Source organism: Cetorhinus maximus, chromosome 10 (genome assembly GCF_964194155.1).
Source record: "Cetorhinus maximus chromosome 10, sCetMax3.hap1.1, whole genome shotgun sequence".
Lineage (NCBI taxonomy): Eukaryota > Metazoa > Chordata > Chondrichthyes > Lamniformes > Cetorhinidae > Cetorhinus > Cetorhinus maximus.
The window spans coordinates 14,742,466-14,765,701 of NC_135888.1; the positions used below are offsets into that span (position 1 = coordinate 14,742,466).

Here is a 23,236-nt window from a genome sequence, read left to right on the forward strand (position 1 = left end):
GCATTTACTGGATGTAATAGAATGTTCCATGGTGCTTCATAGGAGCATTAGCAAGCAAAATTTGACACTGAGCCACATGAGATGCCTGACAATGCTTGGCCAGAGCTAGATTTTAAGCAGGGTGACCAAATGTCCCTTATTTAATAGGATTGTCCCTTAATTGAGCCTACTGTCCTGTGTCCTGGGTTTCATGGATCCAGGATGCTGTTATTCCTGTAATTTGGACCTTTAAATCTTGTGCAGTACCCTCTGCTGGTCTCACAACTCTTGGCAGTAACCCCCACCTCTTGCTCAAACAGCTCTGCCATCATACCCCACCCTCCCCTGCTCTAATGGACCCCACCCCAATGCCAGAATGTCCCTTAATTTTCTCCATGAGAATTGGCCACAATGTTAAGGAGAAAAACAGAATTACCTGTAAAAACTCAGCTGGTCTGGCAGCATTGGCGGAGAAGAAAAGAGGTGACGTTTCGAGTCCTCATGACCCTTCAACAGAACTGAGTAATATTAGGAGAGGGGTGAAATATAAGCTGGTTTAAGGTTGGGGTAGGTGGGGGGGTGGGAAGAGAAGTTTGCGGGGGGTGGTGGTGGTGGTTATAGGGACAAGCAAGCAGTGATAGGAGCAGATAATTAAAAGATGTCACAGACAAAGGAACAAAGAGGTGTTGAAGGTGGTGATATTATCTAAACGAATGTGCTAATTAAGAATGGATGGCAGGACACTCAAGGGTATAGCTCTAGTGGGGGTGGGGTGGAAAGACTAACAGGGCATAAAAGGTATAGATTTAAAAATAATGGAAATAGGTGGGAAAAGAAAAATCTATATAAATTATTGGAAAAAAACAAAAGGGAGGGGGAAGAAACGGAAAGGGGGTGGGGATGGAGGAGGCAGTTCAAGATCTAAGGTTGTTGAATTCAATATTCAGTCTGGAAGGCTGTAAAGTGCCTAGTTGGAAGATGAGGTGCTGTTCCTCCAGTTTGCGTTGGGCTTCACTGGAACAATGCAACAAGCCAAGGACAGACATGTGGGCAAGAGAGCAGGGTGGAGTGTTAAAATGGCAAGCGACAGGGAGGTTTGGGTCTTTCTTGCGGACAGACCGCAGGTAGAGGTCAGTGCGCCAGACAACAACAGCACCACCCTTGTCAGCGGGTTTGATGACAATGTTGGGGTTGGACCTGAGAGAACGGAGTGCAGTAAGTTCAGAGAGAGAGAGATTAGAATGGGTGAGAGGAGCAGAGAAATTGAGACGGCTAATGTCACGCCAACAGTTCTCAATGAAAAGATCAAGAGAAGGTAAGAATCCAGAGGGAGGGGTCCAGGTGGAGGGAGAATATTGGAGGTGGGTAAAAGAAGTGAGCACAGAGACGAAGACGGCGGAAGAAGAGTTCAGCATCATGCCGAGCCCGAAATTCATTGAGATGAGGGCGTAAGGGTATGAAACTAAGTCCTTTGCTGAGCACTGAACGTTCAGCATCGGAGAGGGGAAGGTCAGGGGGTATAGTGAATACGCGGCTGGGGCTGAGATTGGAAGATGGGGTGGGGACGGAGGGACAAGCAGGGGTGGAGGGTCCCAGATGGGTGTTGGTGTCGATGAATTGTTGGAGCTTGCGTTCCTTAGCACTTGAGAGAAAGAGAAAAAGTTTCTTGTTGAGGCGACGGATGAGGCGAAGAATAAAATGAAACTGGGGGCAAGCGCAGCTTTGAAAAAGGGTGCGGCGGTGCTGCTGGAGGGAGAGGTCGAGTGTGTTCATATGGCGGCGCATGGCACTGAGTGTGGATCTCAGAATGCGATGGGATCAGCAGTCCGAGAAACGTTTTATGTCCCGGAGATACCTGTAATCCTGGGTGGGTTCGAAACAAGAGGGATGGAATTTCAGTTGAAATCCACGTGGAGTGAGTTGGAGACGGAGACAGTCACTGAGAAAGGAAATATGGCTGTGAAAGCGGGTTTTAGTAAACACCTTGTCAAACACCAGGAGAGAAATGGAAAGCAATGAAGGTGAACAAGGCAGAAGAGACAGGCGGAAATCCTGTCGGAGAACAGAGCAATACTTCTTCAAGGAAGGCATTTCTTGAAGAGAGGTGGCAGTCGATTAAACACAGAGATAAAAACAAAAAGCTACTGCGGATGCTGGAAATCCAGAAGGTTTACCACCATCCGCAGTCTTTTATATTTATTTGAAATACGAGGTGCCGCCGGACGAAAGTGGTGTCGAGCGGGCGGGCGGAGTAACCCGCGGCGATTTGACCCTCCGGCCGCTGGGCGGCGCTGAGCTCGGCTGAAGGGCGAGTTTCGGGGGCGGGGCAGGGACGGGGGCTCCTCCTTCGCTCAGGGGCGGGGAGGGGAGGAGAGGAGAGGGGGGGGGGCCGGTTTGTCTTTTTTTTAAAAAGTCCTTCGCTGCGGGTCCCCTCCTCCTCCCGCGGCCGCACTGAGACCGAGTCTCGAGACGAGTCAAGTCAAGTCAGTCAGACAGGAGTCCCGTCATCTCACCCCCCCCCCCCACCCACCCCACCTCCTCACAGAGACGCTGCCCGGCGGTAACGGCTGAATCGGGGGCGGGCGGCGGCGGCGGCGGCGTCGGCGGGGGGGAGAGAGGAGGAGGAGGAGGAGGAACACCACCACCACCATCATCACCACCACCATGGGGACCGTGTGAGCGGGATTTCTCCACATCAAAGGGGTTGGGGAGGGTGGGGGGGAGAAAGAGAAGAAAATCCGCGGGCCGGCGTCAGGAAATGTCCGGGAAGCTGGAGAAACAAGGTAGGCGAACAACATGGGGACGGGGGGACGAGGGTAGAGGTGGTGGGGAGGGGGGGGAGGCTGAAGGTCATGCGGCCGCCAGCCAGTGTCTCGGCTGCCCTCCTCCCCGCTGCCAAACCCGAGGCTTCGGAGCAAGCAGTAGGCCGCGGCGAGGCGGGCTCGCGGTTCTCTCCGCCGCCGACTGTGCGCTCCAGCCCTGATTTACTCATTTATCCGTGTAGTTTGTTCGATGCTCCCCTGTGATTGTTTCGGAAGCGGAAAATGCCGCGGGCGACGTTCTCCGCTCTCCCTTATTTGGCTTCTGCTAGATGTCTAAAAGAGCCAGTCGACCAAAGAAGGCTGCCCGCCACGGGGGAAAAGTCGGGCGGTAAGCTGACGGGAACGTGCTGCTCATTTTAAAGAGGCTGCGAGGGAGGCTTCAGCCCCGCTCGCTCAGTTTGTGTTTGTTTCTCCTGGACTCTCTGCCTTCATTATTTTTTTTTCACGCCCCCCTGTGCGTCTGACTGAACCTGGGTTTATCTCCAGGAGGCGCCGGAGAGCAAGGGGGGGGGGAGGGGGGGAATGGGTGATGGGTATAGCTCTCATCTCTCTCTCTCCCCCCCCCCCCCCCCCCAAGCTCTTCACTTTCCTTTCCTTGTGGGGTACATCGCTTGCTTTTTGCCACCCTGCAGTCCATTCTGCTGAGATCAGGAATCTACTGAATGGGGAACTGGGTCCAAACTTTCACCCTGAGGTCTTTGTAGATCTTCACTGTTTATGGGTGGTTGCTGTTGGTCCACTACCGTGCATGTATTTGAAGCTCAGCTGTGTGGATAGTGGGTTCAGTGACCTCTGATTTCAGTGTGAGCTTTAGTGACCCCTGTGTCAACAACAATTTATTTATAAAGTGCCTTTGATGTAATAAAATGTCCCATGGTATTTGACAGGAGCATTAGCAAACAAAATTTGACACTGAGCCACATGAGATGTTAGGGCAGGTGACCAAAAGGCTTGGTCTGAGCTAAATTTTAAGGAGCGTTTTATTGAGAAATGGGTGGTGGTGAGGTTTAGGGAGGGATTTCTAAAGCTTAGGACCTTGGCAGCTGAAGGCACGGCAATGATGGTGGAGTGATTTAAAATTGTGGATGCTTAAGAGTCCATAATTGGAGGATCTCAGAGGATTGCAATGCTGGATGAGATTAGAGATGGGGAGGAGCGAGACTTTGGAGAGATTTGGAAACAAGAATGAGAATTTTATAATAGAGGTGTTGCTCGACCAGAAGCCACCGTAGGTCAGCAAGTACAGGGATGATAGATGAATGAGACTTGATGCAAGTAAAGACATTGTCATCCAAAACTCTGCTGCCTTTGAGTTGTGGAGGATAGAATGTGGGAGGTTGGCCAGGTGTGTGTTGGAATAGTCTAGTCCAGAGGTAACAAAAGCATGAGTGAATGTTTCAGCAGCAGATAAGCTGAAACAGAGGTGGAGTTGGGTGATGTTACCAAGATGGAAATAGCTGGTGTTAGTGATGGCACTGGATATGTCATTGAATTCTTTACCTGGTTGAATCGTAAACCATGACAGAGAACAAAAGGGGGCCATTTGGCCCATTATAATTGTCTTTTTTTGCATCTTGCCACTTCATGTCAACAGAAAAGATGTTCAAAATAAGCTATTTATTTGTGGGGTGGAATTAGTGAAGAGAAATAAATTAGCCTATTGGGTTGATGGGGGCTAATATACTGCATGTTTGAGTATTGGCGAGGATTATCTTATGAGGAAAAGTTGGACAGGCTGGGCCTGTATCCATTGGAGTTTAGAAGAACGAGAGGTGATCTTATTGAAACATATAAGATCCTGAGGGGACTTGACAGGATGGACGCTGAAAGGATGTTTCCCCTTGTGGGAGAGACTAGAACTAGGAGACACAGCTTAAAAATAAGAGATTTTGCATTTAAGGTAGAGATGAGAGGACATTTCTTTCTGAGGATTGTGAGCCTTTGGAACTCTCTTTTCTGGGGAGATGGTGGCATAATGGTAATATCATTGGCCTAATATTCAAGAAGCAAAGGCTAATGTTCTGGGGACGTGAGTTCAAATCCCACCATGGCAGCTGGTGGAATTTAAATTCAATTAATAAATCTGGAATTAAAAAAAGCTAGTCTCAATAACAGTGACCATGAAACCATTGTTGTAAAAACCCATCTGGTTCACTAATGTACTTTAGGGAAGGAAATCTGCTCTCCTTACCAGGTCTGGCCTACACGTGACTCCAGTCCCACAGCAATGTGGTCGATTCTTAAATGCCCTCTGAAATGGCCCAGCAAGTCACTCAGTTGAAGGGCAATTGGAGATGGGCAACAAATGCTGGCCTTTCCAGTGAAGCCCAGATCCCATGAAAGAATAAAAAAAATAGTGGAGGCAGGGTCACTGAATATTTTTAAGGCAGTGGTAGATAGATTCTTGACTAACAAGGGAGTCTAAGGGTATTGGAGATAAGTAGAATGTGCAGTTGAGCACACAATCCGATCAGGCACAATTTTATTGAATGGTGGAGTAGGCTCGAGGGGCCAAATGGCCTACTCCTAATTTGTATGTTCATATGTAGGATATGCTGTGAATGAATTTTGAATGAAAGGTTGCAGTTGTATTAAGTGGTTACATGATAAGTAGGGCAATATCAGGACACGATAAGCAGAATGGTTTTCTCTTTTTGGTGGGTGAGTGGAAGACTGAACAATTGCATGTTCCTTGTCTAGTGCTGTTAAGTTATGTTTCAAATGACGGTGAGAACACTGAGCAGTCCTATGATTGTATTCAGTAGTGCCTTGTATTTGAAATGTTCCAGAAGCAGATAGCTGAGGTCAGGCAGTTCAGATTTTGCATATGGTTTTACATAATTATTCAAGTTAAATTGAAGGCCACTATAATTAAGTGGTTTGGAAAATGTGATTGCTGTGCCTACTGAAGGTAGTGTGACCAGCCCATTTCCATACTGTCAGGGGATTCTATTAAAGTGAATGTAACAGCTTAAAAAAAAAGACCATGTCTCAACACTGATTTATAATGGAATGTAGAACTGATTTGAATCCATGACCATGTTGTTTTATGTTGGTGGAGGGGTGGTGAATAATTTAAAATAGATACAGCCTTCATTTTCTGACTTCCTAAAAGTGAAAGCAGTCTTTCCATAGTTTTGATGGTCTGAATCTCTAAATTGGCTATATGCTTGAGATTTTTTGCTTTGTATGAGAATGTCTCGAATTTCTCACTTTCATTGAGGGTTGATGTATTTTTTTTCCCTGGGTTTTCAGTGCCCTGTGTTGAAATCCTGTAAATGAACAGAAGCTGCAGTCTTCTGTCTGCTTGAATTTGTTTGGTGCACTGCATTGATTTATTTTCTTTCTTGTCTTGTCGTAAAGTTGTGCATTGCAGTCTTAAATAGAAGACGCACCCCGCCTAAGCATGGAAGTAAAGTTTGCCCAGGTATAAAGGCAGCAATTAAAATTGAACTTTTTATTTTTGCTTGTATTTTTTGTGGGGTGAGGATGGGTGTTAAGCATGGGGAGAGAAAAGAGCGAGGCATTGAATTTGGCTGCAGAATTAGCTGACTTAAAAAATAATCAAATGTCTGCAGCAGTTGCAGAATAGTCATGTACTATATTGGCTGCTAAGTTTTTGTTTTAAGAAAAAGTCAGGTAGTAATATGAAAGGCAGGCATAGATAAAAAGTTGGCTGGCAAAACATAGTTAGGATAATTGTGTGCTGTTAGAAATGGAGAAGGATTTGAAAGTTGCATACCTATGGAGCCAGTGCTGGATGATTTTCAATCTTTAATATTTGTAAATGATTTGGATTTGGCATTTGGAGTATAATCTAGAAATTTGCTGGTGATCTAAAAGTGGGAAGGGGGTTTGGTAAGCAGTGATGAACGCAGTGAAATACTCAGGAAGATGCAGGTTAGCAGAATGGGTGGGTGGATGGCAAATGCATTTTAATGTATAATGTCCCAGACTTTTGAGGTAAACAAGAACTGGGAGTATGAATTGATTAAAATTGTGAGCAGTTAGATAAAACCATTCAATAAATAAATATGTGCAATTAAATTACTGTGTGCGTTTTTGATTAGGCCATCACAGAAAGGAGATTAAAGCCATGTAGAATACGCAGCATAGATTCACCGTGATGATGCTTGGGATGGGAAAGTTGAGTGGAGATTTGTGATCCTGGATCCTTTTCCACTGGTGCAGAGAACATGAAGAGGACTTTTAATAGAAGTCTTTACTGTAAATAGGGAAGGACTATTTCCACTGGTTGGGCAAGATCATCACAATGGTTCATCAGTTTAAGATCTTCATTGAGAGTGAGCACATTTATTTATGTAAAGCATTATTCCAGCATAGAATGCTTTGCCAAAGGGAGTGGTTGAGACAATAACCATTGCATCTTTTGAGGCAAAATTGTATATAGTGTTTCAGCAGAGATAGATACCACATTAGGGGGCCAGGGCAGTGGGATTAGTTTTCATTTGCTGCAATAAAGAGCTGAAACAGATGTTATGATCTGAAGGACCAGCTTCTGTGCTGTAAACTTCTATATAGGCAACCAACAAGGTGGCATTATACTCTGGTTATTGCCTCAGTTCATTTCCTCTTGACACAGAATGCCTAACCATGGCCATAATCTTGGAATGTATAATTCACCCCTGATCATAATATAAATCTGATCTGAGCAAAATATTTTATTGCAAACTAAGTTTGTTTGAGCTTTCGAGTTTACCTTGTTGCTAGAGGCCTCTCTGATATCAGGGCAAGTCTGCAGACATTAATAGTTGGTCGATCGCTGAATTTACAAAAGGTTACTAAAACGGAACAGTCTGTGAAATTGTTGGTTTCTTCTGGAAATGCATTATCAAACCCATAAAATGTACCATGTTTTAGAATCTGACAGCTAGGACCTCAGGAGAGATGAAAAGTGTTTTTTAATATTATTTGTTCATGGGTTTTGGATGTTGCTGGCAAGGCCTGCATGTATTGCCTGTCCCTAATTGCCCTTGAGAAGGTGTCCATCAGCTGTCATCTTGAGCGGATGCAGCCTATGTGGTGTAAGTATACCCACAGTGCTATTAGGAAGGGACTTCCAGGATTTTGACCCAGCAGCGATGAAGGGATGGTGATATATTTCCAAGTCAGTATGGATATGTCAGGCTTGTGACAAGAACATTGACTGAAAGATTTCAAATTGCTGCCATTTTGTTCCTTGATATGTTTTGGAAATATGCAGCAACTTAGCTTTAAAAACTGTACCTATTGATTGTTGTCCATTGGAAGCATCCATTCTCATTTCTTGATTTTACAAAAATTGTATGATGAATATTTGGATTTATTTGCAGATGTTTTTCTGTAATGCAGCACAGCTCTTTAGTCTTTGAATTTTTATAGTGTATTCATAATATGTTCCAAGTTAACTGAATGATTGCTTTAATTGATAGAATTCTAATATTGATAAATTTGAATAAAATTTATACTCCACTAATCTGCCAGCAGTCTGCAGCTGTGCATTCCTATGCGTGTGGAAACTGATATAGAGTTTCCCAGTGGGCGGAGTGGAGGTCGTCATAGGCTTGCTGTCGTGCATGTCACACTAGGTACCCTCTTAGGAAATAGGATCAGATGCATAAAACCTATATCCTTTGGAGGATGTGTTGTACTCCATGTAGAAATAAGGTATAAAGTCCCTTTGAATATGTAATGGCTCCAATAATGAAACTGCTGCAGGTTTATGCTGAGTAAGAACTGGCAGTATAGGAATAGAATCATGGATGCACAGATAGCAGGCATTTAGCCCATCGTGTCTGTGTCTGCTCTTTGTTGGAGCAACCTAACACTAATCCCACTGCCCTAATTTTGCTCCATCATGCTCTATCTTTTCTCTCTTCAAATGTGCGGTTTGAGACACTTTGTGCATTTTCATGGATATGCTTTTTTCAATTTTGTTAGTGCTTTATGCAATTGCATCCTTAATTGAAAGATTTTTAACCTGAGTAATAGCTACATTGGTTTATTAGTGAAATGATATTGTGCAGTAATAGATAACTTCAATGAATAATCATCTGGTTGTGAAGCTTTCTTAAAATAGTAGTTGGATTTTTTTGTTAGACTTTTTTTGTTCTTTAGGTTCAAGGTCAATCTAAGGTGAAAATGCATTCTTTGATTTGAGATTTATCTTGAACTTTGGTTGTACTGCTGCACCCACACAAATGCCAGATTGGGAGAAAATGGAATTCTGGCAACTGACTAAAATATTACAATAGAATCAGCTGAAAAGGCATGCTAGCAGACTGTCAAAGAAGCAGCTTATTTCTTAACTAGATATCTGTTTTTTGAGTGGTGGATGTGTTTGCATAAACTTCACCCAGATTTTAACATCTTGCGCTCCTGGAAATATTTGACTCTTTCATTTCAATTCTTGTTTTCTTGGTGCACTTAGAAGCTTTTGGGTTGTGGTGGGTGAGGTAGATGAATAAAAATGGAAATGCCCCTCACTGAGGAGGTCATGTGACTAACCATATTGGTTGACCTGTGTAAGTTGCACTGAGTAGATCGTGAATTCAAATTGGTTAGAAAGTTCTGCAGTGGTACATTAATTTACATGGAGACCAAGTTGACATTCTTACCTCAGTTTAGAAATCGTGTGGTATGTGTGCTTGGGAAATCATGCTAAACTCACTTGGATTTTAATTTCATGTTACCATTGAGCATTTACATTTAGCAGATAATTGCCAAAAGCAGATAATTGATCAAAAATTGCTAACATTAAAGCCTGTTCAAAACTGGCAATCCATGCAGGGCACAGAATCATTGAATTGATGTTGCAGTTGACCCAATAACATTCCTTTCCGGCAGTGGTTCAAGTCCTATTACTACTTCACAATGTAAATGTTAATGCTCAGGTTCTTTCTTCCGTGTTCTTTCTTTGGTGTTTGATCCTCTTTAGCTAACAGTCAGCTGAATATTTCAAGTTAACAAAGCCACGATTGTTTCTGTTCCTGTCGTTTCCAACTAAACTTTACCTCAGTTGTCAAAATATTCATGACTTATTCATTTCCTTTTTAGCATTGTCAGAATTTCCACTTCCTTCTTTAACTCAGAATTTCCGCTTTATTGAACTTTCCAAACTTCCCAATTTGCACTTCATGTTTCAGAATGTCATCTGCATCCTAATTTCTCATCACCTTGCTGTTCAAATGGCCTTTGCTTCAGTGCAAGATTGCCAAGCTGGCCCAGATTCTAATGCAGCTTTAACACAGGCAAGAATTAATGGAGAATATCTCACCGTTTAGAGCAATATAGGAATTTTCAACAAAATCACTAATTTCTTGGTAAAATTACTGTTGATGTTTCTTTCAGCTGTTCCTTGCTGATATTAAAATATTGGTTGATGATGTATTTGAGGTGTAGCTGCAGGGCTGTAATTTAATCTCCTGCTTCCTGACAAGATGCTGAAGTAATGATTGTGTCACAGCACTTTACTGCATGCAATCTGGATGTGGGGATAATTTTCTATGAATTACTCAATTCCAAAATGCAGCACAAACATGTAGTTGCTCAGATGTTTTGGACAGTTGTAACTTATTCCTTACACCTCTTATTTTGTTTCACTTTTGCGCTTCTTTTAGGCTCTTGTCTCTTTTCTGCCCTTCCTTCAACCTGCTTTCTTCCCTTTCCTCATCACCATTTTCTGTTGCTGGTACATCTTGTATATGAGTATAGCCTTACCTGTAGTATTTGCTTCATTTAGTCTTTTACCACACACCAAATGGTTGAGTGGCATCTGGTGATTGCCCTGTTAACTTTTTTAAAGAAGTCCCAATCCCATACTTCAGTACGTAAAGCTGCCATGTTACGCAACATGGAAGCATGTAGACCAGTTGCTTTCATTGCGATGAAAGGCCATCGACCTGAAACATTAAAACTTTCTCTCACAGCAGGTGCTGACCAACCTGATTCGTATTTCTAATATTTTCCGTTTTTATTTCAGAATTCAAACACCTGCAATATTTAGTTTTTGCTTTGACAATAGATAATAAAAGCAAGAAAATACCAGCTAGAGCTTTTGCTTCTGCTGACCATCCTGTGCCCCTCCCCTACCAATTTGGAAGTACATTATATGAAAATGTGGATGTCCAGTGAAGATCAGATTATAATTGGAATAGCTGCTGTTGCCTGCTGACACCCACTTCCCTGCTAACCTGTGATGGCAGCCCTTGTGAGGTGCTGCCCTCAGACTCCAAGCCCAGTGTGAATGAGATCATATCTAAAGAAATACATTGAAAATATAATTAAAGATGTGTAATACGCTGTAGGGGGTGTTGAGCATCTCTGCAGAAGATTGTGGTTTTGTCTTTAGACTGCCTATCACTGGAATCTGCCTACAATCACAATCATGAGTTCAGTCTATTTGTGAGAAGGATACCGTGAAGCACAGAAAATGCTCCCTCAGGTGTTGGATGATATGCCTAGTTGCTACACTTTAATTGTTCGACTTTACAGCTAATTCTGAAGCAGTATTTAGTTTTCTAGCCTCCTGCTTAGATGTGCTTGTGAAGGTTAGCCTTCAAAAAGGGAAAAAAAATGTTCAACCATTGAACTTAACTCAACTTTGTATCTTGATATTAGGAAATGGGAGGCAAAAATGGCCAGGATTAGAGTACGGTTTGTTGTAGATCATGGTGTGTATATTGACCCAGCATGTAGGACTATCAAAAATCATGTTTTTCACATACTTGACATATAAGTCGCGCCCCTGCCCCCCCCCCCGCCTTTCAGCCACAACTATATTCGCATTAGTAGTTGGCCTCAATTTTTGACCCCACAAATGGATGTTTTACTCACCAGTACCTTATAACTGGGTGTAAGGGATCAAGCAGGCATTACGGGCTGTGTTGTGAAGATGTGCTGTAGTTTAAGACACCCCCACAAAGAACAGACCCCATATGACCAATGGCAAAGATGTCGACCACCCATACCCATATTGAAAGCTTACTTTTATACTTGGCATATACATCAAACCCTGCTTTTGAAGGGATTTCTCAAGGCTTCAAATATCGACTTATATACCAACATTTACAGTATATATTTTCCCATTCCCCATCTGAAGGCATTGATTTATTCTGGGGTGTGATTCATTAGTGGGGATAATTATTTTTCGGCATCTCACCAAGTTATTTATTTGTTCATTGAATGAGGGCGTTGTTGGCTAGAACAGCATTTATTGCCCATCCCTAATTGCCCTTGAGGGAGTGGTGGTGAGCTGCTGCCTTGAACATTTGCAGTCCATATGTTGTAGGAACGCCTACAGTGCTGTTAAGAAGGGAGTTCCAGGATTTTGATCCAGCAACAGTGAAGGAATGGCGATATAGTTCCAAGTCAGAATGGTGTGTGACTTGGAGGGAAACTTGCAAGTGATGGTGTTCCTGTGCATCTGTTGCCCTTATTCTTCTAAGTTGTAGGGGTCGCTGGTTTAAAAGATGCTGTCAAAGGAACCTTGGTGAGTTGCTGCAGTGCATCTTGTAGATGGTACATACTGCTGTCACTATGCGTTGGTGATGGAGGGAGTGAATGTTTAAGGCGATGGATGGGGTGCCAATCATGTGGGCTCCTTTGTCCTGGATAGTGTGAAGCTTCTTGAGTATTGGAGCTCCACTCATCTAGGCAAGTGGAGAGTATTCCATCACACTCCTGACTTGTGCCTTGTAGATAGTGAATAGGCTTTGGGAATCAGGGGGTGAGTTACCCTCTGCAGAAGTCCCAGCCTGCCCTTGTAGCCACAGTATTTATATGGCTGGTCCAGTTCAGTTTCTGGTCAATTGTAACCTCCCAGGATGTTGATGGTGGGAGATTCAGGATGGTAATGTCATGGGGAGATGGTTAGATTCTCTTGTTGGAGATGATCACTGCCTGGCACTTGTGTGGTACAAATATGACTTCTGACTGTCACTTATGAGCCCAAACCTGAATATTGTCCATATCTTGCTGCATATGGACACGGGGCTGAGAAGTCGTGAATGGTGCTGAACATTGTGCAATCATCAGCGAACATCCCCACTTCTAACCATATGATAGAGGGAATGTCATTGATGAAGCAGCTGAAGACGGTTGGACCTAGGACACTACCCCGAGGAATTCCTGCAGTGATGTCCCGGATCTGAGATTGACCTCCAACAGCCACAACCATCTTCCTTTGTGCTAGGTATAACTCCAACCAGTGGAGAGTTTTCCCCGATTCCCATTGTCTTCAATTTTACCAGGGACCATTCACCATGTACAAGCCTGGACAGTTAAGTATCAGCAAGCCACTGATCTGGGTACTTGCTCTAGCTTAAATCTGATCCTTCTGTAACCTATGTTTACATGGGTACTTCCAGTGGAAGTCATAGTATAATGATCAGGAAAAGGTGTCATTCAGAGTTTTTCCCATTCTTAGCTGGGGGACACCTAGACCAATTTTAACTTTGTTGTTTGAACCCTTTCTAGTGCCTCTTTAACAAAAATGCAGTGATCAAAACTCAACACTTCTTTGCTCCAAAAATGGTCTTGCCCAGTAGTAGTCTTGACGTTACTCCCTTGGACCTACAAATGGGACTATTGATGTACATGCTGTCTTTGGCAGTTACTTTGAAAATCTGCTTGGCAGAGTTAGAGTTAAATTCATGGATATGTCTTGGCCAGAAATAGATTCTGTTGCAACATTGACTTGCTAAATTGGAATGAGCATAGTCCTGTGACTTACTATAAATTCAGAAACATGTAAAATGTTTCTGCAAATTGGAGGTTGGCGGTAATGTGCAGAGGGAATTTTTTTTCTAAATCGGGAAGCCTGGGTGAAGGGTTGAGACCAACAGTGCAGGACACAACTAAATAAAAAAGAGCAGAAAGAAGACCATGTAAAGCAAAACTATTGATTATGCACTGCCAGGAATGGGTTTCTAATGCTGGTAGATGGTAGGCAGAAACACTGGGAGGTTTAAGGGATTGCATAGTTTTGAAGTCCCGGTATAGAATTGGTTAGCAAAACTCCAGAAGTGAGATGGCAGTGATTTTCCTTGACATCAAGGTAGCATTTAACCAAGTGTGGCATCAAGGAGGCCTAGCAAAGCTGAAGTCAATGGGAGTCAAGGGGAAAGCTCTCCTCTGGTTGGAGTCACACCTAGCACAAAGGAAGGTGGTTGTTGGAGGTCAACCATCTCAGTCCCGGGACATTGCTGCAGGAGTTCCTCTGGGTAGTGTCCATTGTCCAATCATCTTCAGCTGCTTCAGCATTGACCTTCCCTCCATCGTAAGGTCAGAAATTGGGATGTTCGCTGATGATTACATAATATTCGGTATCATTTTATTGGAGTTTTTTGAAGGAGTAACATGTGCAGTGGACAAAGGGGAGCCTGTAGGTGTACTATGCATGGTTTCCAGAAAGCATTTGGCCAGGTGCCACATCAAAGATTATTACAGTAAATAAAAACGTATGGTTTAGTGGGTAACATATTAACATAGATAGAAGATTGGCTGGCTGGCAGAAAGCAGAGTATGCATAAATGGGTCTTTTTCTGATTGGCTGGACATGACGAATGGAGTCCCACGAGGGTCTGTACTGGGGCCTCAACTTTTTATGATTTACCTCAATGACTTAGATGAGGGGAGTGAAGACTTGATAGCTAAATTTGCAGATGAGACAAAGATAGTTAGGAAAGTATGTTGTGAAGAGAACATAAGGTTGCAGATGGATATAGATAGCTTGGGCAAAGATCTGGCAAATGGAGTTTAATGTGGGAAAATGTGAAGTTGTTCACTTTGGCAGGAGGAACAACAAAGCAGAGTATTGCTTAAATAGCGAACAGCTACATAATGCTGAGGTGCAGAGGGATCTAGGTCTTCTATTACATGAGCCACAAAAAGTTTAATATGCAGGTACAGCGAGTAATTAAGAAGGCTAATGGAATACTATCCTTTATTACGAGAGGATGTTATGCTTCAGTTATACAGGGCATTGGCAAGACCGCACCTCGAATACTCTGTGCAGTTTTGATCGCTTTATTTAAGGAAGGATGTAAATGTATTGGAGGTGGTTCAAAGGAGGTTTACTAGATTGATACCTGGAATGAGTGGGTCGTCTTCTGAGGAAAGGTTGGACAGACTGGGCTTGTTTCCATTGGAGTTTAGAAGAGTGAGGGCTGATTTGATGAAGTATACAAGATCCTGAACGGCCTTGACAAGGTGGACGTCAAAAGGACATTTCCTCTTGTGGATGAGTCCAGAACTAGGGGGCACTGTTTTAAAATTAGGGGTTGCCCTTTTAGGACAGAGGTGAGAAATTTTTTCTGAGGGTTGGAATTCTCTACATCAGAAGGTGGTGGAGGCAGGGTCATTGAATATTTTTAAGGCAGAGGTTGATAGATTCTTGTTAGGCAAGGGAATCAAAGATTATCAGGGTTAGACGGGAATGTGAAAATTGAAACACAAGAAGGTTAGCCATGATCTTATTGAATGGCAGAGTAGGCTTGAGTGGCCGAATGGTCCACTCCTGTTCCTATTTCTTATGTTCATTTGCGATGACTCAGATATCGAAGTGGTCCATGTCCATGTGCAACAAGAGGTGGACAGCATTCAGGCTTGAGCTGACAAGTGGCAAGTAACATTTGTGCCACACAAGTGCCAGGCAATGACCATCTCCAATGAGACAGAATCTAACTATCTTTCCTTGACGTCCAATGGCATTGCCTTCACTGAAGTCCCCACCATCAACATCCTGGGTGTTACCATTGACCAGAAACTGAATGGAGCCAGCCATATAAATACTGTAGCTACAGGGCTCCAAGAGTAGGTTAGAGGCTGGGAATTCTGCAGTGAATAACTCAACTCCTGACTCCACAAAGCCTGTTCATCATCTACAAGGCATAAGTCAGGCATATGATGGAATACTCTCCATTTGCCTGGATGAATGCATATTGAATGACATTAAAGAGGCTCGACACCATCCAAGACGAAGCAGCCCACCTGATTGGCATCTCATCCAACACCTTAAACATTTACTCCCTCCCACCGATGCACAGTGGCAACCATATACTCTGCGCTGCAGCAGCTTGTCAAACCTCCTTTGACAGCACCTTCCAAATCTGCGATCTCTTCCACCTAGAAGGACAAAGACCACTGATGACTGGGAATACCACCACCTGCAAATTCCCCCCAAGTCTCTCACCATACTGACTTGGAACTATATCGCCATTTCTTCACTGTCGCTGGGTCAAAACTCTGCTACTCCCTACCAGCACCGTGGGTGTACCTATACCACACAGACTGCGGAGGTTCAAGAAGGCAGCTCACCATCACCACCTTGAGGGCAATTAGAATGGGTAACAAATGCTGACCGAGCCAGTGACGTCCACATCCCGTGACAGAATAAAAAAAATAGAATCAGCCACATTAGACTTGATTTTAATATGGCAAGGATGCAATGAACAGGAGTGTGTAGGATGGCATATTTGGAGTTTGTAACAAAAACAAAAATTGCTGGAAAAACTCAGCAGGTCTGACAGCATCTGTGGCAAGGAAGACAGAGTTAACGTTTCAAGTCCGTAGGACTCATCTTTCTGATGAGGAGTCATACGGACTCAAAATGTTAACTCTGTCTTCCTTTCCACAGATGCTGTCAGACCTTCTCAGCTTTTCCAGCAATTTTTGTTTTTGTTTCAGATTTCCAGCATCTGCAGTATTTTGCTTTTATTTTATATTTGGAGTTTTGCTGGTGCAAGGGAGGATAGTTTAAAGGAATGTGGCAGCATTGACCAGAGATGAAGAAAGATGGGGGAGAGGGAGATTATTCATAAGTGAGCAAAAAAATTACCTGTCACATGACCACTTTTTTTGTATCCTATCCCAAGAATGTGAAGAGGTGCCAACATCCCTAAATATAGGACCAACATTAGTGATGTATTTTAATTTTGAAGAGCTAATTTATATAAAATTTCATGATTTAAAAACTTGCTTAGGTATGACTATAACAAGCAAAACCTTGTGCCTCTAGCAGTTTTTACAAGAAAACTTACATTTTGTAAATTAATGCATACAAGCAGGATAGTTTTTTGAGGTTTGAATTCAGGAGATCCTGAAGGAGGTAGTGCAACTTTGAGTTACCATTACACTTCTGCACTTTTCCTTGATAGTTTTTAAAAGTGATATGATGTCAATGTGAGTTTGTGTCCTACAATGGTAGAGCTAAATTGTCAGTTTTTACAAATCTACATTTCGACACTAAAATCTTAGCTGTTTGACAGTCCAATTTTAAAAATTGGCAGCCTCTTCCTCTAGTGACAATGTTTACATAGGCCAATGAACGTACTGTCACACATAAGCTCTCCCTCGATTTCCAGCCAAATTCATCCTATTTATGTTTATATTGAGTTGTTTGTTTGTCCTGTTTAACTTTTGTGGAAAGGGCAGTTTGAGTTTGTTATATTTTTAATTTTGATGTTTCATTGGATTCAGCATCACTCAATGTCCCATAATAAGTGAGTGTCCCCTACAAATGCCTTTGCCTGCCCAATATCTAGAGGTATCAATATTTTGCGTTGAACAGAGATGCCTTGTCAATTTACACTGGCTCCCTGGAATGTAACTTGTGGTGTCACATGATCTTCATGTCTTTTTAATTCCCTTACAGGATGTGGGAATCACTGGCTAGGCCAGCATTTGTTGCCCATCCCTAATTTCCCTGAAGAAGGTGGTGGGGTGCAGTCTTCTTGAACTGCTACAGTCTGTATTGTGTAGGTAAACCCACAGTGCTGTTTAGGGAGGGAATGTCACCAGGAGGTAGATATTCTGAATGTCCTATCACAACAGGAATTGTTTAGTGTTCCAATCATCAAGGAAAGAGGAAGTGTTTAACCATTGCATTTGTGATATTTTTTTCTTTTCTATAACTGTGAAATTATGTCATTATGTTTTCCTTTGAACTATAATTCTTGTATTGCTCACAGGTACTGTGAAAATATTGTACTGACATGGTACAGAAAACAAGTAGCCTGGAGGCGCTAAACTGGGTGGTGCAATGAGCGAATGTTGTTCTACAAAGCTACCTAGATAAATAGTCTAGTTTTTTTTCCCCCTTGTAAAGACAGAAGTGTATCATTTTGGAGGATGTGGTTTTGCCTGCTCAATTTGCTGCAAAATTTACTGGTCTAAAAAGTTAAAAATGGGCCTATCTAGCACCTGCTTTTAGTGAATGTTGCACATTTATTTTGGGGTTGCTGTTGGCTGTGAGACATCCCAAGTGTTAAGCCAATAGCAGTAACAAGGTCCAGTATAAGGCTCTATTTGTGCCATGAGAAACCAGAGATTGTTTCAGTGAGGGAAAATCCTCATTGAAACAACCTGGAAGCAGGTTGGTGGCAAATCTTCTATGCTGGGAATGTGCAAAAAAAAAGCTTGGAGGGAAGGGAAGATTTTTTAAAAAAAACTTTTTTTTTCCTCCCTCGCCTTTTCTATTTCTCTCTTTTCCCTTCCATTTTGGAAGAAATCTGACTTCTGAAGCCTAAAGGAATCAAATTTGCAGTCAGAATTTGAGACACAGATAACCGAAATTGAAGCTGGAAAAACACCAGAGTCAAAATGGGAGTGTGCATGTTCAGTAATCCAACCTTGAATCAGAAGTGTGAGCTGTAGCCGTAACATTTGGGTTGTCAAATCTTTTGTTGTGACTCAGTTATTTCCTTTCTCTTTGTCCTTGCCAATTGGGAATAGATGGTTCCCACATCAGAGTGACTGGAGGAATGTTCTGCTATGTCATTTTGCTTTTGAATGTTTAAATGGTATTGCAGTGAGGTGATGTTCAATCAATTGTATTCTGGGCCTTATATTTTTTCACCTCTGCTAATTATCTTGTTCTATTTGCTATACTTATCGTGCTTCACCATCAATTTAGATAAAATTGAAAGATGTTTAGATAAGACACCAGGTCTGCATGTTAGGTGATGTTGTGGCTATTGTGAGTAACCGGTTGGTTTTTTAGGGTTGTTGTTGGTCAGCTTATATAAATAGCTTGTTGCATTATTTCCATTCTGCTGTTTTCCTTTGTAAGTACTATGTTTAATAGCATCTCCTGTCAGTTCCAAAATGAGGTTAGGAGGAGTGAAGCTGTTAATAGTAAGTAATTTGATGGAAAGGAAATAACATTGCAGTACAATGTAACCTGTAAATGAGGTCTGCCTCCTTAAAGGAAATATCATTCCAGTTGACTTTTTGTTTCTGTGTACAATCACTACATAGGAACCGTGACCATTTCAGAGTTGCGAAAGCAGGACCTGGCAGGGGAGATACTTTTTGGCCATCTGGACTCCTTGGGATGCGGCAGCATTGACATTAATGACTGGTAGCAAGCTCCTTCCAACCATTCAAAATGGTGATAACATGTCCATCAAGCTGTATCATGCTTTGAGTCACAACATCTTGATAATGAGGCAGAGAAGAAAAGTAAAGGAATCAAATCACGCACACTGGATCCCACTATCTTGTGGGACATCCTGTCCCGTGTGCCCTAGGATCTGAGTTGAGAATTAGCCTATTCAATCACATGAAGACCCATGGCAGAAACTTGCGACCCTAAGTAGACGTCATTCTTGAATGGAGAGACAGCTGCCACTTACAATGTAGGGCTCTTGTTTAGACTTAAAATTCATAGCTTTTGAAAATGTAGGGTGAGGATGGGAATTACAATGTTAACAAAACAATTGAAATGCAATGAAGTGAGGCAGATGTGACGTTAGCTTTGGTTCAGTGGTATAGCGTTCTTGCCTTTTGAGTCAGAAGTTTGTGGTTCAAGTGCCACCTCATCCTTGAGCATGTAACCTAGTCTGACTTCGGTGCAATACTGAGGGAAAGCTGCACTATTGAAATTGCCGTCATCTGAATGAGATGAAACAGGAGAGCCCTGTCTGCCCTTCTGGTGGATGTAAAAGCTTCCACAACAATTTTCAACAAAGAGCAGAATAGTTGTGCCAGTATCCAAGGCATCATTTACCCCTGTACCAATGTCACTATGATTTGCAGGACATTTTGGTGCTGCTTTGTCAGCATGAATTGTCAGCATGAATAACAATAGTGACTGCGCTTCAGAAGCACTTCAGGCCATCCCAAAGTACTACTCAGCCAATGAATTTGTGGAAGTTGCTATATAAATGCAAATATTTTCTTTCAAAATGAGAAATGTGGAGTAAATACTTTGATATTCACATTAAGTACCAGAATACATATAAGGTTGCATATTGTTTAACAATGGTTAATGTGTTTAAAGTTTAGCATTAGAAACAGCAAAGGTTGATGATATCACAAAACAATTTGTCTGCACGAACTAAAAGTCACTCATTTTTTGACGCGCAACTCTTCCAATTAGACATGGTTATTGATCAGCATGCATGGTAACTAGGTTTTGTCTATTTGTATTGTGTGGTTGCAGCACTCGTCCTCCCAACACAACACAATTTTTTGTTCTCCTCCCCTCTTTCCCTTCACTCAAGTCTAACTACTGTGGGAGTAACCAACCAGAGTTTGTGTTAAGAATTTTGCTGAGACCAGCGACATTCACCATTATTAAGGAGTAAATCAAATCCAATTTCAGTCTTTTAACATGCGCAGTTAAATGTGGAGATCTGGAAGTTGCTGTTCCAAAAGCTTTGATACGTGAATATCTTGGCATTGAAATATATGAAGTGTGAAAATTTGTACTTTCCACCAGACACTTACTGAACAAGCTAGCAAAAGTTACGACATGTCCATTCAAACCTAAGTGAATTTTTAACCATGTGATTGATCAGTTAACGCTTAACAATCCCTCTGGCATTGAAAATTTGCCTTTAAATATTTGGAGGCCCACACCTTCAGACTTTAATTATTGTTAGTGATTTAATTTTTTAACTTTTTCTTTCTGCTTCTTACCTCCATTCTCCCTCCTTTTTTGCTTTTTGTACGTGATTTTAAATTGAATTAACTATTCTAACTCACTTCTGGTTTAGACTCTATGTCTCAGTGAGGATTCTTAAATATGTTTGATTTGGATGTATTGCATTCCCTGTTCACAGAAGTTCTAGACCCTCTGATGAGGGTGCAGTGCAGTTTCAACCCTCTAATAAATTGCAGTTTAAAAGCCCATAGAAAATCTGTGGCAAGTGTAAGTGCAATAAATGGCGAGCACCGTTGGTTCATTGCTGGCTTCAAAATCCAGGCCGTTGCATTTTCTAAGCCTTCTCCATGACAACAAGTTTGTCTTCAGAGGCATTCAGTGTTTCATTACAGGTTTTTAGGTCTAATGCATTGGCAGGGATGAACCTGACCACAGCCAACTGAGAATGATATCAGTGCTATCAGATGATGTGCTTAAGTGATGGATAAGGGAATTGACTGTTCCATTATGCCACAGGATAATATTGCCATCTTGATTTTTGTTTCGCTGTTGGCATTTCATGGACAAAGCACAATGGTTGTAAAGGTAGCACTGTGAACTTCTCTTCTCACTTCCATACACCAGAACCTGTGTGCAGTCTCTGTCAGCATAACTTAAATTTAATATTTTCATTTTAATTTGAAATGCACAACATCCTATGATTTCTTAACAATCACCTGTGAGGTTAAAGCTACTTGTGAACCTAAGAGTTATCCATATAAATTGCTTCCCAAATCTCATTATGTATCCTTTATTCACTTGCTTTAGGAACAATAATATGTTCTATTGTCTTTATCAGTGACTTTCGAGGTTGTCTTTATTTGGTATGGAATGCAAGACAAAACACAAAATCACAATGTTTTGATTAGGTTTTGACCCTATTAGTCAAAGTACTAAAATTAATGGATTAAAAATAGCCCTTTGTAGGAATATACTTTGTAAATTGAAGTTATCTGCTTGGAGCTATGATAATCACACATTGACCAATCTGAAGCTCACTTGACTGGAATGTGCAAATATGCGATCCCTGGTTTTGTTGAAGAATCTCCAAACACTAAAGTATGACAATTTTTTAAAGATTATTCCATCTAGATTTAGGCAACTTTAATAGCTTTAATATATCTACTTGTCAAATGTAGCAGGTAGCTTCGCTAATTGTTGCCTGATTTCCACTGTGCATTAGTGAAATTCCTCTTATATCCACTTAAAATGTTGCAGTGTGCATCTATTTTCTATTACATTCAATTTCTAAAATTGGATATTGTAGAATTAAAAGTGTGGCATTAAGCACTTAACTAGATGCGCTGCATTTGGCTACAGCAAAATCATAAAGGTTGCTGCATTCCAGTTGTGCAAGAAAATTAGCCCTTCACATTTGAACTTTAAGCATCACTGGTCTCATCTCTGGATCCAATTATGCCATATGTTAGGCTAGAATAGAATGGCCAGATTATTGAAGATGTACACTGTAACTTCAATTTACCTTTGTAGTTTGACATTTTTTTGTCAAATTTGTTTTCCACAACTACACCTAAAATAATATTTAATACCGTTAGAAAAGATTTTTATGATCAAGTCTTATCACATTAAGTGCTTCTTTGTTTTTTTATATGCCCATAATATACAATTTAAGCTTTTCAGCCAGAGTTCTATTTTTTTTGCTAGATTAGCCTCTGTTATGCTAATTTATGCACACATTTTTAAATTTAACCGCCTGGAGCATTCCTTGAAGAAATGTGCTATCAGTGTCTGCTGGACAAAATCTAAATTATATTTTCTAAAACTGCTTGCAGAGCTTTGAGTGTAATCTTTACACCAGCCAGGCTTTAGCAAATAAAACATTAGGATTTGCACTACTCAAAATAAGATCATTGAGTGAGATGGGAGGGTCTGCTTTGATTCCGTCTTGTATCAAATTCTGCTTTGTATATAAAATGCAGAAATTGTATTTCACTGCAAACCCAAAATTAAAAACTGTTCTATACTTAGGCTACTTGTATATATTAATCCCTAGCTAATTCATGAAATGCTTGCCAAATAATTGTTACAAGACATACAGTAATACAGTATATGATTTTGAATAGCACACTGAAACTTGAAAGCGAAGCTGTAACAATTTATGGATATAAGCTGAATCTGAGATTGTGGTGTTATCTTTACTTGCCTTCTGTCTCATTGCATTGCACATTCTGTTTCTACTTGTGGAAGCTGTGCATTAGGAGATGTTTCATTATATTATGAGCACATAGTAAAGCTTTGGATTTTTTAAGGCGATTGACTAAATTTTTCTCAGCTCTATTTCTCACAGCCCAGTACTTATGTGAAAGTGGGTGGTGCTGAATTAAACTGTTTCCTCATTTACATCCTGTAACATTGCTAAGCAGTCCAAGGTCAGACCACTAACATTGCCTGGCTTCCACTCCATTAGCTTGATAAGAAAGAGAGACTTGCATTGATGTAGTGCCTTTCACAACCTCAGGATGTCCTAAAGCACTTCATAGTTAATAAA

At 41.6% G+C, this 23,236-nt stretch overlaps 1 protein-coding gene across 8 annotated transcripts in view; it reads left to right on the forward strand.

Moving 5' to 3' along the window:
• The first annotated feature begins 2,361 nt into the window (after window positions 1–2,361).
• Window positions 2,362–23,236, forward strand: part of LOC144685471 (rap guanine nucleotide exchange factor 1-like) — a 184,590-nt gene continuing 163,715 nt past the window's right edge. For 4 of the 8 annotated variants that reach the window (XM_078550014.1, XM_078550015.1, XM_078550011.1 and 1 more), the window contains exon 1: window positions 2,362–2,762. In XM_078550014.1, the coding sequence (XP_078406140.1) occupies window positions 2,738–2,762 (25 nt within the window). In that variant the 5' untranslated portion in view covers window positions 2,362–2,737. The remainder of the gene's footprint in view (window positions 2,763–23,236) is intronic. The other 4 variants (XM_078550008.1, XM_078550009.1, XM_078550010.1 and 1 more) reach the window with 1 other exon arrangement.